The sequence below is a fragment of the Peromyscus leucopus genome, chromosome X, assembly GCF_004664715.2.
Source record: "Peromyscus leucopus breed LL Stock chromosome X, UCI_PerLeu_2.1, whole genome shotgun sequence".
Classification (NCBI taxonomy): Eukaryota; Metazoa; Chordata; class Mammalia; order Rodentia; family Cricetidae; genus Peromyscus; species Peromyscus leucopus.
In genome coordinates, this window is record NC_051083.1 from 14,879,943 (window position 1) to 14,899,587 (window position 19,645).

Consider the following 19,645-nt stretch of genomic DNA (forward strand, 5'->3'; position numbering starts at 1 on the left):
AGGGCCCAGGATCCCTGAGGTCCTGGAGGCACTAGCTGGTGGGTTGGAGCTGAGGGGCGTGCAAATGGAGCAAAGGATACTTTTGGATGTAATGGGTTTCTAGAGCCTCTCGCTGGGAAACCTCTGGCTCCGAGAGGAACAGCCAGTTTCCAGAAAGAAGGGATGGAACAAAAAGAGGGGGTGGGCAAATGGTGGGGCGGGGAACCCTGAACCACTCTGTGTTCCAGGGAGGAGGAGGGAGGGAGGGCAGGCCCCAGACGGGAGGGAGGGAAAGAAGGAGGCCGAGGAGGAGTTTTCCAGCCTGGCCTTAGCGGCTCTGGCTCACTACACAGCCCCTTGGTCTCCGGGCCTCTTCCCGCCCCTTAAGCGCGCTGAGCAGCCTGCTCTGCGAGGGAAGCGCCGCCGGCTGGCCATGGGGCGCCCGGGACTTGGGCCCGTGCTCTTGCTGCCTCAAGCGCTGCTGCTACTGCTGCTGCTGTGTGTCCCGCCCAGCCAAGGCTTCCCAGGTAGGAGCTAGAGATGGGGGTGTCTCCCCAGCCGGGCATCAAGGAACCTCGGAGCCCGCTGCTGAAACCCAAGGCTCGGAACAGCGGGAGGTGTGGGGGCGCCCTTTGTTTACTGTGAACTCAGCTTTGGCAGTTCCAGGGAGCGGGTGATGAGGAGTGGGGCTCCCGACTGGGTACATGGAAAGGGATCTGAAGCTATGGGATCACGCCATGCCCAGAACCTGAGCCTGAGCACCTTCTGCTCCCAGGGCTCCCGGATTTACCTCTTGGCATAGAAGGCTACGAAGAGAAAGTTTGGTCACAGGCTCTTTTGCTTCTGTCTCACCACACCGCTTTTTTTTTTTTTTTTTCCTCTCTTGGTTTTGATGGCTGTCAACGCTCTGGGCCTGGAGTCTTACTTTTGGAAGGCGCCCCATATCTTGCCCCCCTCTGGAGCTGCCAAGACTCATGGACTTCACCAGCCTGAGGAGCCTTCATGCATCCTCTTGTCTCGTGTCAGTCCCCCCCTCCCCCCCCTGCCCCACGCTCCCTACTCCGGAATTCCGAGAAAGTTTGCTTCTCCGAGGGACAAGTGCCAGCTGAGAGTGGTGACATGTGGCATGCACTTGGTTAGCACCAGGGAAAGTGGGAAAGGCTCGGGCTTGTGCTGGAGGGCGTGGTCTCCAGCATCTAAGGGGATCCTGGTATTTACTGAGTTTTCACAGTGCAGGGAAAATTCTCTTTGAAAACGCCTCTTTAAAAATCTCTAATGTCCTCACAATGAAGTCCTAGGTTAACAGAGAGCTTCAGAGGAGCAGGGCTACACGCATGGCGTGCACCCCTGGGGCTTTGGAATGAAGCGTCAATCTTTGCAGAGGTTTTAACTTTCTGTTAATAGAAAAGAGGTGACATCAATTATAAGGCATGCCAATACTTGCCTATGTGTTCACTATCACTATGGGAAGTTAAAATCTGGAGCCTGAGAAGAAATTTCTTGGAATTGAGATAAAAAGATAAGACGTTCCCAGCTAGAGAGCTGGGTAGACAAAAGTAGGGAATCATGTTCTGAGTGAATGAATGAATGAATGAACGAACGAACGAACGAACGAACGAACGAACGAACGACATGTGAGTTAATAGACAAGAACATTTGTGCTTTGAGCTGATGCTTGCAGGTTTAAAGTTTTGACGGAACTGACTAGGGGCAAAATGCAAAGGAGTCTTACCTCTCTTGCTAGGGAAATGGCATTTTATGATGTTAGTGCCCCCCCCCACTCCCACCTCCTTGACAACCATTGTGTTAAAAGGAGCTTAGAAGGGAAGGAGAGACAGTCTAACTGAAAGAACCTCCTCTTGTGGTTGAGCCTGTACCAGGCAGACTCCCCTTTCTTTTTCATATGCTTTTCCTCCTCTCTCCTGCTCCCCCCTCCACCTCTTTCCTCTCAGCTTCTACCCTTATATAGTATAGCTTGCTGCCAAGCCTCAGACACCCACAGAATCCTAGATTGGCCAGCTCAGGCACTTACTACTGCTTATGTTTTGGGACTTGCCCTTGGCCTTCTTGGCTTAGTTGGACAGCCTGCAGGTCCCTCCTCTCTCAGTCAGGCAGCCAGCCACCAGGTTCCTCTTTGCCACCATTTCTGCTGATTCCTAACCTGCCAGCTGGCTTTTCTCAGAAGCGAAGGAAGCATTTCTCTGGAGCCCTCCTCCCCCCTTTTCTAGCATATTTCTAGATAGTTTCTTTTTTAAATTACTTATATTATTTTTGATATAATATAATTATACCATTTCTCCCTTCCTTTTCCTCTCTCCAAGCCTTCCTATATACCTCCCCCCCCTTGCTTTCTACACCACAGAATAATATTCAGTTGGAGCCCTATCTTGGCACATCTCTAAGGAGAATCTTGGGAAGTGAGCTCTGCTGGGGCTGTTGAATTGGACAGAGGGGATTTCAGTCCAAGCCAGAGATTGTAAAAGTCTGGGGAAGGGAAATACTCCAGACTTGTTCATCTGGAGGCAAATCACATCAGCTGAGTTCACTGTTAGTTGTGGGGTGACGGGTTTTCAAGGTTGTCTCAGAGGTGTTCCCTCAGTAAGTGGACATCATGTCTCCAGGAAGAGCCAGTGAAAGAAGATTTGGGTCTGGAACTTCACAAAGAGGGAGCTAGGAATTTAGGGCCCAGTCAGCACCCTAATTATGTAACCATCTGAGCTCTTATAGCAAATCTGTCAGAGAAAGGGCAAATCTTTCCCATTCCCACCCAGAGAAGCTCTCTGGAGTTCTCCCAAACATGAATTTGATGCAGCTTTCCTGGGCCTCTGATGTATTTTTTGCACTCTTGCAAAGACTGTGTGGCTACAGAAACCCCACACAAAGCATATGAAGTGCTCCCAGCAAAACTGCCCGTGTTTGTGTTTGGATCTTCTTAAGGAATGGATCTTTTCATTATTTCTATTCTTAAGTGAATTCTTGAAAGCCTCAGTGTGTCTCAGAGTTTGGAAGTTCACTCTACCTGCTGCAAACAAGGCTGAAAGCATGATTGTTGTGGCCATGGAAAAAGGCCCTGTGAGTCTTCCTAGTTCTGGAGAAAACAGGTAATGTACCTTGATTTCATTAGTTAGGAAAAACTAAAGCCACATCAGCCCACAGCAGTTAAAGCAGTCTTCGGAACCAGCACATTTGGAGATAAGTATTAGGAGCCAAGCACCTGGCTCAAGCCCTACAATTAAGGTCTCACCAGAAACTGGCTAGAACTTTCTATTTGTGTTTAAAGCATATAATCAACTGACAAAATGACTCTGCAATGTAAAAGGGGATCTGCTAGAGAGAGGAGGGCATTTTCATCTGGCATTGTCTTTGTTGAGAACACTTCCCCTACAGTAAATTGTTACCACTTCTCATTTCACAGATTTGTGAGTTGAACAAGGTACCAGAAACCATCATTAAGACACCAATTTCAGACCTTCCCGCCTCTTCAGTCCTTGCACTATAATCAAAGTACATCCCTTCATCCCTTCCCTTCTAGATGACGACCATAACAGTCTCACTGTAGGTCTCTCTGGAGCTAATTCATTGTAATTTTCTTGTCAGCCAAATGCTGGTCTTTTCAGTGAACTATTTGTGTGTGTACATGTGTGTGTGCAGATATATGCATGTGTGTGTACATGTGCATGTATACAGGTATGTGCATGTGTGTGTGTGTGTGTGTGTGTGTGTGTGTGTGTGTGTGTGTTGTGTTGTGTTCTTGTAGAAGCTAGAAGTCAGTTTTAGGTGTCTTCTCTTATTTAGTACTCGGATTACAAATGTGTGTCACCATACCTGGCTTTCTATGTAGATACTTCGATCTGAACTCAAATTCTTAGTCATACTAAAGCAAGCACTTTACTGACTGAGCTCTCTTTCCAGCCCCTAGGTGGACTAATTTATATTCCATATTCCTCTATTCACTTAGAGCAGTAGCTCCCCCATCTACTCTCATGTGGAAGATTATCCGTTATATGCAGGGGGCCAGATGGTTCCAGCACAATTCTCAAGTGTTCACACTTGTCTACCTATAACTTAGTCCATATGCACTACATGTCCCTATAGCAAGTTAGTTAAGTTTTCTTTCTTTATAGATGTCACTGCCTGCATCTTGGAGTGACCCACTCAGCCATTCAACTGTTCAAAATTCTCCCCATTATCTACAACATCCACACTTTAATGAAATTAACTGACCAACCCTCCCTCCCTTCCTTTCTGCCCAGTGATGGGGATGGGACACATAGCCTTGTGCATGCCGTGTACACTCCAGCTCTTGAAATTATTTCTGGACCACAGAAAAGGAAGCCTCCCATCTTTCTTTAAAAAGCACAGCTCCTTGTGGCTGTTTTGTGGTCTTCATCACACAGTCCATGCATTGTAAGTTATGCACTCCTCTTCTAGATTCTGAGTCCCTAAAAGCTACATTTGTACTGTGTTTTACCCTTATCTGTATTTCCAAGAATGCTGAGCAGAATACTCAATGCTGATGGATACTTGTGCTTATGGAATTTAATGGACCCTGAAACTCTGATGATCTGCAAGAAGGGTGCATGGGTAAACGGGATTTTGTGCCACCATAAATGTAGATACATAGAAACTATGGCTCACTGGCCACAGAGGTTCATTTGAAATCCATGAGTACCCTCTGTTTAAGCAATAACTGTCTCTGTAAGATGAGAGACTGAGTACAAGCATAAGCTGGCGTTTGCATTTATTTTTGTTGGCCACTTCATTCCATATCCTTCCAAAGCAGTTGAATGGTTTCCTTAGTAAACACATATATATGTGCTACATCAATTCCCCTTTCAGTAAACACAACTAAAGCGAGTAATTGAAAGCAAAGAGAGCTTCAAGAGGTTTACTGTTGCCAAACTGTGACATAGCATGGGGTTTGTAGCAGCCAAGTTATGATGAACATTTAGGTTGAAGATTCTCTTACAAAATAGCAGTATGAATAATTGCCTCTCAAGTTCTAGTTTCTAGTTTGTAGGGAGATAATTCCAGCCAGCCTCTCCATCTTTAACTGTAAGTTTTCAGAAATGTCAGCTTCAGTGGGCCTTTTGCCTTGAAAGGGGCTGCTTGTTCCTCTCTCAGGATTTTTAAATTCTGCTCTGAAATAGAATTGGTTTCTGCCTTCTCTAATGAAATCTGAGCTTTACCCAAAGACTTACTTTACCAAGTGGCCATGAATGACGAAGAGGTACTGAAGAGGTACTATGCTTGGAAAAGGGGGCTGAATAAGGTACGGCATTCCTTCTTTTCCGTGGTTTCCTGTCTTCTGGGGAACTAGACACACTGTAGGGAACTAGGCACAGTTACCTACATTGGCCAGCACTATAATGTAAATGTGTGATGGGCTCTGGAAGCACAGAGGAGCCATACAGGAACTTGGTCTGCATGTTGAATGAAAGCTGATGCTTGGAAATGCTGCTCCCTAAATGGGGATTCTAAAGGTCGAAGGTTGCATGAAAATGACTTCGGGCTTCACTAAGAGTGTTTTGAAATTGGAACCAGAACTCTGGACAGCTATTCCGCTCCCCCTGCCGTGGGGAAAAGCCCCTATCCCAATCCAAATCCACCATCCACTAGATGGTCTTCCTGAGCTGTGTGAGAAAAAATGAACACTTAACAGGCAAGATAAACAAATAAATAGGTAAGTACACAAAGATGAAATTACCAGAATAGGAAATTTTTTATTCAACCAATGGGTAGGTGGAAGTGACCTCTCTAGTTACCGCCAGCTATACAGTTTCTAGTTCTCATTTAAAAAGCAACACGGGGCTAAGTGTAGCTCAAAAAGATATATCACAACTGATGCTCTAAGCTCAAACTCCAGTGCCCCCCACAAGTAAAAATAAAGGATAAATAAAGAAAAAAAATCAAACAAAGTAGATGTAAACATAGACTAAACGGTTCCCTGTCCTCGTTTAGCATAATGCCCAAGATCTGGGGGAGAATATTGAGTCAATATTTGGGATATTGATTGTCTGAAATAGTTGTGAATAAGACCCAAACCACTCAGTTTCAAATATCTTTGTGGTTAGTGGTGGCGGCGGATGCCTTTAGTCCTAGCACTCGGGAGGCCGAGGCAGGCAGATCTCTGAGTTCAAGGCCAGCCTGGTCTATAGAGCATGTTCCAGGACAGACAGGGTTACAAACAAGAAGACCAAAACAAATATTTTTGTGGCAGTTAACAGAATTTCCAAGATTCCTCCCCAAGGGGAAAGGAACAGAAGATAACAAAATAGCAGTGAATATTTATAATACTCTGAATGAAAGAGCCAATTGGACAGGAAGAAAGTTGGGGCATACTTAGATGATGAGACCTTTGATCATCAAACTGCCCTAGGACACTATTCTAAGAGATTTAGAAGCTCTGGGAAGTTTAAAAGTTCTGAGGGTTTCCGATAAAGATTTAAAAGGCAAGCTTGCCCCAAATGTCCTCAGGAGAACCACTGAGCTGCCAAGTGCTTCAGGTAATAATTGGTTACACCTGGATCATAAAAGCACATGGCACACTCTGTCCTCAGAAAACTCTGGAGCACACATTCCTCAGCCAAAAGACGCACTCGCCCATAATTCTTAGCTAATACTGGATGTTCTCTGTGCATTGTTCTCCAGGGAGAAGATAAATGAGTTTGGACCTAATGACTAGGATTATCCCAGAAACTTGGATTTGTAAATTGCATGTATTTGTTTAAAATCCGTTATTTTAATCAATTAATTTTTTTTCATTTATTTTACATCCTGATCATAGTTTCCCCTCCCTCCTCTCCTCCCATCCCCTCCCCACACCTTCCTCCTGCCCTGCCCCCAATCTAGTCCTCCTATGTTTATGTTCAGAAAGGGGCAGGCCTCCCATGGATGTCAACAAAGCATGGCATATCAAGTTGAGGTAGGACTAAGCTCCCCCCTTTGTATTAAGGCTGGGCAAGGCAACCTAGTATGGGGAATAGGTTCCCCAAAGCCAGCTCAAATGTTAGGGACAAACATTAGATCCCACTGCTAGGAGTTCCACAAATAGGCCACACTACTCAACTGTTACACATCTACAGAGGACCTAGGTTGGACCTATTCATGCCCTCTAGTTGTCGGTCCAGTCTGTGAACTCCTATAAGCCCAGGTTAATTATTTCTGTGGGTTCTCTTCTGATGACCTTGACCCCCTAGCTCATACAATCCTTCCTCTCTTCAACAGGATTCCCTGAGCCCCACCCAGTGCTTGGCTGTGGATCTCTGCATTTGTTTTCATCAGTCTCTGGATGAAGGCTCCCTGATAACAGTTAGGGTAGTCACCAATCTGATTACAGGAGATGGCCAGTTCAGGCACCCTCTCCACTATTGCTAGTAGTCTGGGGTCATCCTTGTGGATTTCTGGGAACTTCCCTAGCACCAGGTTTCTCTCTTACCCTGTTAATCTCTCCCTCTATCAAGATATCGCTTTCCTTGCTCTCTCTCCACTATTGCTAGGAGTCTTAACTGGGGTCATCCTTGAGAATTCCTGGGAGTTTCCCTGGTACCAGGTTTCTCCCTAACCTTGAAATACACCCTCCATCAAGACATCTCTCTCATTACTCTCCCCCTCCATCCTGCCCTCAGCCCACTAGATCCCTCATGTTCCCATGCCCCCTGCCCCTAGTTTACCCAGGAGATCTCTTCTATTTCCCCTTCCTAGGAGAATCCATGCTTCCCTCTTAGGATCCTCCTTGTTATCTAGCTTCCCTGGGCTGTGGATTGTAGTCTGGCTATCCTTTATTTTGCAGCGAATATCCACTTATGAGTGAACACATACTATGTTTGTCTTTCTGGGCCTGAGTTACCTCACTCAGGATGGTTTTTTCCTAGTACCACCCATTTGCCTGCATATTTCAAGATGTCATTGTTTTTTTACAGCTGAGTAACACTCCATTTTCTTTATCCATTCTTTGGTTGAGGGGCATCTAGTTGAGCAAGTGTCCCTGTAGTGTCATTGAGCATCTTTTGGGTATATGCCCAAAATTGGTATAGCTAGGTCTTGAGGTAGATTGATTCCCAATTTTCTGAGTACAAGTTTGTACTCCCACCAACAATGCAGGAGTGCTCCCCTTACTCCACATCCTCTCCAACATAAGCTGTCATCAGTGTTTTTGATCTTAGCTATTCTGACAGGTGTAAAATGATAGATATCTCAGAGTCGTTTTGATTTGCATTTCCCTGATGACTAAGGATGTTGAGCAATTCTTTAAATGTCTTTTGCTCATTTGAGATACTTCTGTTGAGAATTCTCTGTTTAGATCATCACCCCATTTTTTATTGGATTATTTGGTTTGTTGGTATTTAATTTCTTGAATATATATATATTAGAAACCAGCCCTCTGTCAGATGTGGGGTTTTTGAAGATCTTTTCCCATTCTGTAGGCTACCGTTTTGTTTTATTGACAGTGTTCTTTGCCCGATAGAAGCTTTTCAGTTTCATGAGGTCCCATTTATTAATTGTTGATCTTAATGTCTGTGCTACTGGTGTTCTATTCAGGAAATGATCTCCGGTGCCAATGCATTCAAGACTACTTCCCACTTTCTCTTCTATCAGGTTCAGTGTAACTGGATTTATGTTGAGGTCTTTTATCCACTTGGACTTGATTTTTGTGCATGGTGATAGATATGGATCTACTTGTATTCTTTTACATGCCGACATCCAGTTATGACAGCATCATTTGTTGAAGGTACTTTCCTTTTTCTTTTGTATAATTTTGGCTTTTTTGTCAAAAATCAAGTGTTCATAGATGTGTGGATTTTTGTCAGGCTCTTCTATTCATTTCTATTGATCCACTTTTCTGTTTTATGCCAATACCAAGCTGTTTTTATTACTATAACTCTATAGTAGAGCTTGAAATTGGGGATGGTGATACCTCCAGAAATTCCTTTATTGTACAGGATTGTTTTAGCTACCCTGGTTTTTTGTTTTTCCATATGAAGTTGAGTATTGTTCTTTGGGAGTTTGTGAAGAATTGTGTTTGGATTTTGATGGGGATTGCATTGAATCTGTAGATTGCTTTTGGTAAGATGGCCATTTTTTTTTTTTTTTGATTTTTCGAGACAGGGTTTCTCTATGTAGCTTTGGAGTCTGTCCTGGAACTCACTCCGCAGCCCAGGCTGGCCTCTAACTCACAGAGATCCTCCTGCCTCTGCCTCCCGAGTGCTGGGATTAAAGGCGTGTGCTGCCGCCGCCGCCCAGCAAGATGGCCGTTTTTACTATGTTAATCCTGCCTATCCAAGAGCATGGGAGACCTTTCCATCTTCTGGTGTCTTCTCCAATTTCTTTCCTCAAAGACTTAAAGTTCTTGTCATACAGATCTTTCACTTTTTTGGTTAGAGTTACCCCAAGCTATTTTATATTTGTGATTATTGTGAAGGGTGTTGTTTCCTTGATTTCTTTCTCAGCCTGTTTATCATTTGTATATAGGAGGGCTCTGATTTTCTTTTTTTTAAGTTAATCTTGTATCCTGCCACATTACTGAAGGAGTTTATCAGTTGTAGGAATTTCCTGGTAGAATTTTTGGGGTCACTTATATATACTATCATATCATCTGCAAATAGCAAAAGTTTGACTTCTTCCTTTCTGATTTGTATCCTCATGATCTCCTTTTGTTGTCTTATTGCTCTAGCTAGAACTTCAAGTACTATATTGACTAGATAAGAAGAGAGTGGACCATGACATACTTTTAGCTTGGGTTTCAAATATCATTACAATAGTTTTTCTGTCCTGCTCTTATAGTGACCTGTAGTGTGATTAGTCACATGTACCAGCAATATGTTTTCTAATGTCATCATCACAGTGTCCCTCCAGTTGTGTTTAGAGGACATGTCTTCAATGAAGTCGCACCCTAGTGTCCTCTAATGATTGGCCTTGGTCTGTGGATTATTGTGTGAATGACTGAGCTGAGTGACCCTGCCTGGTCCGGGCTTCCAAGAATATTCAAGCACACTAGTTAAATCAGAGCCACAGGGTAAGAATCAAGCCAAGAGTTTTCAGGCCCATTGTGGACTGTTGAGGAAGTGTTGTTTACATCCCCCATTTTCTGAAACTCAGCTCCCACATGGCTATTCTTTATAGGAACTCTGTAGACACATGGTTACTGACTCAGTATTTGTCAGAATAAGGCAGTTCCTCTTAATGCCAGTGGTAAAATGGTGTTTTAGCTCAGATTTTAACTCAGCTTTTCACGTAGTAGAATCATATTCTATCAGTATTATCTATGTGTAGATATAATGCCCTCACCCATGTAAAGTCTTACTAATTTTTCTATCATCATCGCTTAGCAGGGAACCTGGCTTCAAGAGGGTAACAACATATCAGGAGGGAATGCTTCTGGTCAGCTTCAACCCACCCACCTGGATGGGTGTCTCGGGCTCTCTATAGGTTTTTATATAGTTTTTTCATTTATACCCAGGTTCCCCCGAGCAGCCTGCCTATTTCATTTGCTGTAGAAACCTCTGGCAGTAAGGATGCCTCAGACATGAACTCTTCATGCATTTTAGGGAGGCGCCTCCCAGGCCTGGCCAGGTGGTATGTCTGGAGTCACATAGGGAGTTGGAAGTAGAGCTCTAGTTAGAGCTCAGTGAGTTCCTTTCTCTCTGCAGGTCTGTGTTTGAATTTACATCTGGTGTGACCACTACATATTAAGCACTTTTCTGGCTCAAGAACTAGGCAAACAAGGATAAATTATGCTGCAGGACTCCCTGAGACCCCTTCCAGCATGTAACTCAGCATCATTATTTATATTTCTCCTTGTGTATACCCTCACTCATTCATCTTAGATCCAACTACTTGGGTATTTCTTAATGGTTGTTTGAGAAGCTCCTGCCCCAAGGCCAGCTCTTGATCTCCTTTAAGGACATTAGGATACTCACTGGAGAAAGCCAATGGTGTCTGCTATGTCACTGCTGGCTAGAGGAGTACTGCTAGCCTGCAATGCACCTCTCAATGAATTAGAACAGGATGCCCAGTTACATGGGCATAGAATTCTATCTGGAGACAGACTTGGGGCTAATTTAGAAATAGGGGCAGGTCCAGGACTTGAGACTGGAAGAGGAAAGGCTGGCTAGTGTGGTGAGCCTGGTTACTCTTTTGGTGGATATTATGGTGTGGGAAACTCTCTGGACAGACATGTTGAATGATAGTGGTTTAGCCTCAAATGAGACAAAGCTATGCATCTGGTATTCTTTTAAAGCCTTGAGTATTTAAAAGGAAAACAAAACAAAAAGCTGTGCTTGCATTTCAGCATGATCCTTGCACCCTTGGGTCATCTGGAACCAAGTCAAAAATTCAGCCATGTAGGCCTTGCCCAAGACTTACTGAATCAGCATCTACATTTTAACAAGATCCTGCTGAGGATCTGTAGACAAGGAAATTTGAGTACTGGTCTGATGACCAAGCACAGCCCTTTGCCAAAACAGAGTGGCTTGCCTGTTTAGAATTGCCACACAATGGCTCACTTCCTCTCCTCTCCCTTTTGTGGTTGGTTTTGATTTCATCACTGAATCATTTGGACTTCCATTTGTAAGTTCTTTACATTCCCGAGATAAACATATACACCTTTAGGTTTCTATTCCCTTCTCTAGCTCAAAACACAAACAGGCCCTCCACTCTGTTTTTTTTTAACTGTATTGTGTTTTGTTTTGCTCTCTCTGTCTCTCTGTCTCTCTCTGCCTCTCTGTCTGTTCTCTCTGCCTCTCTGTCTCTGTCTGTCTGTCTGTCTGTCTCTCTGCCCTTGATTATTTCTTTTCAAGTCTGCTGACCAGTTCAGCCCCTGCCTGGCCCAACGCAGAACAACAGCAAAGCATATCTTAAGATTGATTTGCATAGCTTTCCTTTGCAGCTAATAATTTTAGCTAGTTAAAAAAAAGAACAGTAAGTTGGGTCTAATGTCACAGCTCTGTACCCCCAGGTACATGGGAAGCTAAGGCCTGCCTGGGCTACAGAGTGAGTCCAAGATCAGCCTGGGTAACTTAGTGATAGCCTGGCTCAAAAAGCAAAAAGGAAATTTGAGATATGGCTCAGGGAAAAGGTGTTTTCCTAACACATGCAAGATGCTAAGTTTAAACCCCAGTATTGAAAAGTGGGGAGGGGAGGAAAGAAATGTAGACCAATCAGGGCTGCCACTCCTCCTCCTAACAAGACTTGATTCTAATTATTCTGAGAATAATTAGAACTGACTGGTCCTTAAAGGCTGAGGTTGAAATTACCTGTCATCATACTAGAAACCAAAGTCAATGAGGTTAGAAGAGGTGGTAGTTTGGAGGGTGGGTGAAAGGAAGACCAATGGGGAGGTCATGTGAACACATCAGTGCCTCACTTCAGGCTCTGCCCTGAAAAGTCCACAAATTGGAAAGGCTAGAATGATTGAGTTTTAATAGCATCTAAGAGGGTTATTTGTGGGTTATGTCAGGGTAGGCATGTGGTTATGAACCCAACAATGGTCTCTAAGAAGACCCAATTGTGGAGTCTGGTGAATTTTAATTTGATAGATCTGGAGCAGGGAATAGTTAATGTAGGTACAGTCTGCAAATTTGTCCAGGCATGCCATATTTGTCCCCTCCTGTTTTCATAGCATTAGTCAAGCAAAAGTTTTAAGTGATAAAAATATTCAAAAGGAAACTAATAATTATTTTCTTATCATTGGAACACAGCTGTATTAATTCACTTGAGTATACTATGTGTCCACTTAGTGATATAAAAATAATATTGATTCATTTTGACAGAGATCATGTCTTATGAAACTAAAAACAGTTTGCCTAAAAAGTTTGCCAATGCCTAATGTAAGTCTTGCTTCTGAAAGTGTAACTCGAGAATCAGCTTTTCCTGGTAGCTTTAGAGAAATGTGGGATTTTGAATACCACTCCAGACCTGTGAAACTGCAGCCTGCCTTTTAAGAGGGATGCCTAGGTGTTTGGAATTGCTTCCTCCCCACTAGTAGACTCAGCTTGGGACTCATCTTGGAGGTCTAGACCGGCATGTTATAACTAACACTGTACTCAATTTATATGGCATACAGCTTTATATCTAGTTTTCTAGGTTTGAGACTGTAACACCCAGATATCTCAAACTCTCTGGAAATGAAGTTCTCATTGTATTCCTTACATTCCTTGGCTAAGTCCCAGTGTTCTAATCTAATCTGGAAATGGCTGGGCCTTTGCTATCTGTTGACAGATTGCTTTGATGCTGCCAGAGTTTGGAGACTTCATGTAGCTGGACATTTTCCTGTGTCCACAGCCGCTCAGACCCAAGTAAACACACAGAGGCTTATATTAATTAAAACTGCTTGGCCATTAGATCAGGCTTACTACTGACTAGCTCTTACACTTAAATTCAGCCCATTTCTGTTAATCTATATGTCACCATGTGTTCCTTGGCTTTACCTGTGTGCCATTACAAGCTGCTCCCTGGACAGCAGGCTGGTGTCTCCTGAATCAGTCTTTCTTCTTCCCAGAATTTTCCTTGTCTGTTTATCCTGCCTATACTTCCTGCCTGGCTACTGGCCAATCAGCATTTTATTAAACCAGTGTACAAAAGCATTACTCCACAGCAGCTCAGACTCTGGTTTCTTTGGATCCTGACAGGATCTTGCTACATGATATGGCTCAAAGCCCTCTAATGTCTTCCACACACTTCTTTGAAGCATTTTCCAGAGGCACATAGATATTTCCTATTTATGTATGTTGCATTGTCATTAAGTTGAGACATGCTGAGTACTAAGCTCTGAATACAGTTTTTCCCCCTCCAAAACTCAGGATGAAATTTGGTTACCATTGTGGTGGGGTTGGGATGTGAGATTATTATTGAAGAGATTATTGGAACACCAGGAAGGACTAATGCCTTTCCCACGAGTAGGTCCTTACTTTCACAGAACTGAATCGGGTATAGTGATTTTGGATTATTATAAAGCAAAGCTACCTCTCATTTGGCATCTATACACACATACTTGCCCTTCTCATTCTCACTAAGGGTTGTAATACAAGGCTCTCCCTATATATAACTTTCTACCTCGAACTTCCCAGCCTCCAGAACCGCCAACTGAAATAAGTTCATTTTCAATCACCCAATCTCTGATGTTTGCCTGTAGCAACAGAAAGTGGCTCCAAACACAAGGTTGAATATGTTTCTGTAGTACAGGACTGCTCAGAATCATCAGTTTGTTAATGTAGTTTGTGACCGTCTGATAGAGGACTGGGAAGAATAATCTCAAATCATGACTCCCAGACTACTTCCAGTAGCAGCACCCCCCAAGAATATGTGAGGTATATAAATTCCCAGGCCCCATCCTAGGACTACTGAATCAGAAACAGGTTCCTAGGAAAGTTGGAGCCTAGCAATCTGTTTTAACAGACACTCCAAGTACTTCTCACACAGTGATGTATGAGAATCATTCATGTGGACAATTTCAAATCAGTTTTTCAGAACTTCTAACTAGATTAGTGTTTCCCATGTTGTTTTTAACGAGAACTGTTTACTCATTTTAAATGTTAGGACAGGACCTTGGGAAATGGACACAGTAGGTTTTGAGAGTAAGCCCTGAGTTGAATCATCTCTCTGAGATTTGTGTCCTGAAGCAGTTTGTATGCACCCTTGGTTTGAAAAAAGTTTCCCAGGTCAAAGGGCAGAAGCAGCTGGCTGATGCAAACACTTCTTTATACTGAAATGTGAAGAAGGCTGAGGAACAGCCCTGGGGCTAGTCCTTCTCCTATGCATAGTTCATCCTTTCAGGATGCTGACCCGGGGGAGAGTGTGCCAGTCTCCAGGCTGTGACTCTCAGGCTTTTTCGAGCCCACCTCATTCCTTCTCATGCACACGTTCTTTCTCCTTTGCTCGCAGGAGGTTTGTATCTACCACATTGTCACTTAGTCTGAAAGTTCGGGTGACACTGAAGTTATTGTACTTCCTCTGAGAGCAAGTGAGAGGAGTTCGGGGTGAGGAGACCACTCTGACCTTGGCTTTCAGGGAGAATGTACAAAACAATGGACAACTTCCATTTTTATACTTCTTTTGGGAGGGAAAAGAAAACTCTCGTGCTGTATCTTACTTTTGTCTGCCCTGTAGTCTGAAAAATTATGCTTCAAAACAAAAATTATGCTTTGAAGCAGGCCATTTGATGTTGTAGATAAGCTAGAACTCTGATGAATGCACTTAAATGATGCTTTTAAATGCAATAAAAAGACATTGGAGATGGAGCTCAGTGGTAGATCACTTACTTAGCAGTTGCAAGGCCCTGAGTTTGAGCTCCAACTCAGCAGAAAACTAAAAGTGAATCATATTTATTGTGAAAACACTCAGAGACCTAAAAAGCTGGAAGTAGATTTACCTCTCATTCTCCTCTAGACTCCCATTTTCTCCCTAAAATCACCACTCTGAACAGTTTAGTATAAACTTGTAGACATTTTTCTCTCTGTGTGATTTTGGTAAAGATACAAAAGGTTTGAAAAAATATTGTATTGCCACATGAAATAACAATGATGGTAAATACATGCAATGATCTCATTTGCCAGGAAGCAGGCCTGTGAGATAGAGAGCTTTAGATGGGAGTGTGGTCCGAGAGGAAACTTGGCTCCCACTCTCTCCCATGCTCACTGTCAGATACCATGAGTCTTCAGTCAGTGCCTTGGTCCATAACCTTGTCCAAAGCCTGGCTGCAGCCTCCCTTCCTTTATTCAATTTTCACTGTGTCCCTGGCATTCTGTGTGGACAGTTAAACCTTTGGAGGACCATATGACACACCACAAATTGCTTTTGTTCCATCATCTGGTTTTACTTTAAAGGGTAGCCTTCTTCCTTCTGTCTGTGTTGAGTGGGAACAGTTAGGTTTCAGAGCTTTGGAAACAGTCTTTAGTGGAAACAGGAGCTGGCATTAGTTAACAGCCCCTGCTTTGTGCTGACGTCCTCACTTTTAGGTACCTGTATTTTTCCTGTTCCCCCTCTGTCTCTAAGATCTAAACAACAGGCAGAGACACACTTGGTCCTTCAAACTATGAAGCAATAGGAGACAATACTGAAAAAAGTGTTCTTTCCCTTTGGACTAGAGTAATGCCTTCATTTATAAAGTTATCCTTTCAGCTTTTTTTTAAAGATCTAAAATATGGCCACAATTAAAATTTCACAAGCCACATGCTGTCTTCATTGTCTGTGCTAATTAAAAGCAGAGTGCTTGGAGACTAAGGGGGTCATCTTCCCTGCCTAGAGTTTTCCTCTGGGGCTCTTCTGCAGAAGTGTTTCAATAGAGGGTGGAATGCTGTCCTCGATGAAGCAGCTATAGGAGCAAGGCTGACTTGCTTGGAGTTCATGCTTCCCAAGGATTATTTTCCCATCCTCCACCCACTCTACTGCTGTGTTGTTTTTTTTTTTAAATCAAGCTACAGTGGACATGTAGGAGCATTCTTGACTGAGAAAAAAATTAACATAAGGACAGTGGTTGGGTGCAAGAGTGTGGGTGACATTCCACAGTAAGATGGAACTCCAGTCACCCACAGTTGCCCAGTAAGTGGTGTCATTTTGGCCTACCCATTCTTCTTTGCCTCTCTTTGTCTGCCCATCATTATGCTTTCTTGTGCTCTGTTTTAAGGCCTGCTTTGGGAGAAGACAAACATTGACTATGCTGCAATTGAACCCAGGGATTTGGTTTCCCTCCAGAAGTTATCTCAGTGCTAAGTTGATACCTGCTAAATAGAGATGTCTAATGGGGGTTTCTATGATAGAAGCTTGAGGGTTGTTTTGCTTATTATTGTGCAAGAAACTACCCAAAATTTGGTAGTTTAGATTAGTGACAACTACTTACTTGTACATGATGTTATAGTTTGGTCAGGGCTCAGTGTGAAAGACTCATTTCTCATGGGCATGCTGTTGGCTTTGTGGCTTTATCTGGGGCTGCTGGATCCAAGATGGCTCCTCTCATGTGTTTGGTACTCCATCTGCAATGGCCAACCCCTCCCATCCCCCACTTCTTTCAGCCTTTCATTGATCAGACCAGTTTTTCCCAACTGTCCAGCAGGATAAATGGACATCTTTGTATTCAGCTAGCTTCCCAATAGAGTAAACGCAAAGCCTGTCAGGTTTCTGCTGTGAAGCATAGGTCATAGGTCATTGGAATTGACACAGCACCACTTTTATTGAACTTCATTAGTTAAAGAAAATGACAAGGTAGGCCAAGTTTTAGGCTGGTGGCAATAGTAGGTAGATTCCAACACTTAATAGTTTGAAGTAGTAGTACAAATGGGAGAAATTGGGGGTAGTCTACTTTGAAGGAAGTCCATTACAGGACTGGTTTGGGAATGCAAATTAGAGATATGAGTTTAACTGTCTGGGTTGTTTTCTGGTTATATTCTGACTCAGGGATGGACCCCAAATTAATTATGCAACTGTTGTGGCCTGGATATGAAATGTCCCACATCGGACATGAGTTGAAGCTTGATTTCCAATGCACTATTCAGAGACAGGACTTTTGGAAAGTGCCTGGACCATGAACCCTCTGACATAGTCAATGGATTAAATCATTTGAATTAATGACGGCATTATTGAGAGGTGATGGAAACTAGATGGAGCCTTGTTGGAGTAAGTGGATCACTGAACGCATATTTTTTTTTCTTGTTTCTGTATCTTTCCTCTCTGGCTCACTCTGTCTCCTGACCACCATGAAGTGAGCAGCTCAAATCTATGATGCTGTCTTGGCCATGATGTTCTGCCTTACCACAGGCATACACTAAGTGGCCAAATGGCCGTGAACTGAAATATCTGAGACCATGAGCCAAATAAATCTTTATGTTTTTTTATCAGAAATATTTTGTCACGGTGATGAAAAGTGGCTAGCATACCAATGGTATTAGACCTATTAGGTAGAGTAGAGCATGAAGACTGAGAATGTATTCATGGACACTGCCAATAATTGAGTCAATTGACATCTCTGGAAACACAGAAGATTCATTTCCCAGTGGTTACTAGTACTAGCGCCACCTACCTCCCCTTCCCAAAGATTTTCTTTTCCTTCACCAAGGCAAGACGTGATCAAATGGACACTAAAAATAGACCGTAGACGTAAGTACAAAACTTGTAAGACTTCTTGATGAGACCATCAGAGAAACTGCAAGCATGAGTTAGGTAAAAGGGTTCTCAGATATGACATCTAAAACATGGTCTATAAAAGGTACAGGGAATGATGTGCTTCATCCCAATTACAATTGTTTACTCTTCAGAACATACTATTAAGGTAATGAAGAGACAAATCACAGAATGGAGAAAATATTCTGAAATGACATGTCTGATCAAAGGGCTTTCACCCAAATATACCAAGAATCCTCTGAACTCAATAATAAGAAAATAAGCAACCCTGTTATAAAGAAGTCAAAATGTTAGAATAGACACAAAAGAGGATATATGAGAAAATGCTGAATATCATTATTCACCTACTAACAATTGGATGAGCATGGCTGATATAACTTCTGCTTTAATCTGTCAAAAATGTGAACACAGTCCACTTCTCTTTTGGGAAACTGACTTTCACTGTACAGTGCAAGAACAAGGTGTGGTTATTACTATGAGGAAGGGATTTGCACACATTTCCAATCCCCGTGTAGAGCTGACTAGCTGTTTTATGTTTCCCTTACTAGAATTTATGTGACACACATCCACAAATTGCTAGCCAGGAACTTTACCACTGGCCACCAGCAATTTGAAGCAGATCATTTACTGTAAGCTCAAGAGGACGTGGGTGTCTTCTACCATGCTTTTCCAAGCCTGTTTGGTTTCTGGGCTCCCTAAAAACCTCCCTTTATCTACTACATCTGTCCTCAAGTACCCAATGTCCTTTCATTTCAAGAAACTTGCATCATTTTGGCCTTATGACACAGGGCTTTGGTTTCCTTGGTACTACTGGTACTCCTAATACATAAGAGATTTATGTCACCTTGACATTGTTTTCCTTGAATTCACTTATATTCAGTGTTAAAGTCTAAAATGTGTTATTTTACATTTTTTTCTAGAAACAAATGCTAAATTAGATGTTCAGTGCTCAGTAAAAATGCTGATTATATGAAGAGTAAGAAACAGCCTTTTTCATCTAGTTTCTAAATTTGGAACAAGAATCCTGGATGAACAGCTGCAATGTCCCAAACAATTTTCCATTTCTGTGAATCCCAAAGGCTCCTTCATGCACTTAACATTCCAGAAATTCCTAGAATGAAAAAAAAATGAGAACACACAGAGTTTTTGTTTAGATATGTATATATGTGTGTATTGTGTATGTATGTGTGTATGTTGTTTGTAATAAACATACAAAGTAGCAGGGTTCTTTTAACTGACATTTGCATTCATCATTTGTTTTGGTTGATTTTTCTTCCCTACTTCTCTTCCAGATCTGCCTATGCCTACCAGTCTCCTGCTTGTACCCTTTGCCCCACCCCAGTAGTCCCCTTTCCACTTTGATGTCTCTTGTATTTGATCACCCTCTTTTATCTGTCTGCCATAAGCCCTCTTCCTCTCCTCTCATGATCCTCTTCCTGGCTTTATGACCTATGCCCACATCCTCCCTCATACTTATAGACACATAAAAAATTCAAAGTTAGGATTCACATATGAGAGAGAACATGTTCCCTTCATCCTCCTGAGTCTGGATGAA

General features: G+C 42.8%; 1 protein-coding gene across 2 annotated transcripts in view; it reads left to right on the plus strand.

Moving 5' to 3' along the window:
* The first annotated feature begins 285 nt into the window (after nucleotides 1-285).
* Nucleotides 286-19,645, plus strand: part of Srpx (sushi repeat containing protein X-linked) — an 80,627-nt gene continuing 61,267 nt past the window's right edge. The window contains exon 1 of one of the 2 annotated variants that reach the window (XM_028881417.2): nucleotides 286-506. In XM_028881417.2, the coding sequence (XP_028737250.1) occupies nucleotides 413-506 (94 nt within the window). In that variant the 5' untranslated portion in view covers nucleotides 286-412. The remainder of the gene's footprint in view (nucleotides 507-19,645) is intronic. The other variant, XM_028881418.2, reaches the window with a different exon arrangement.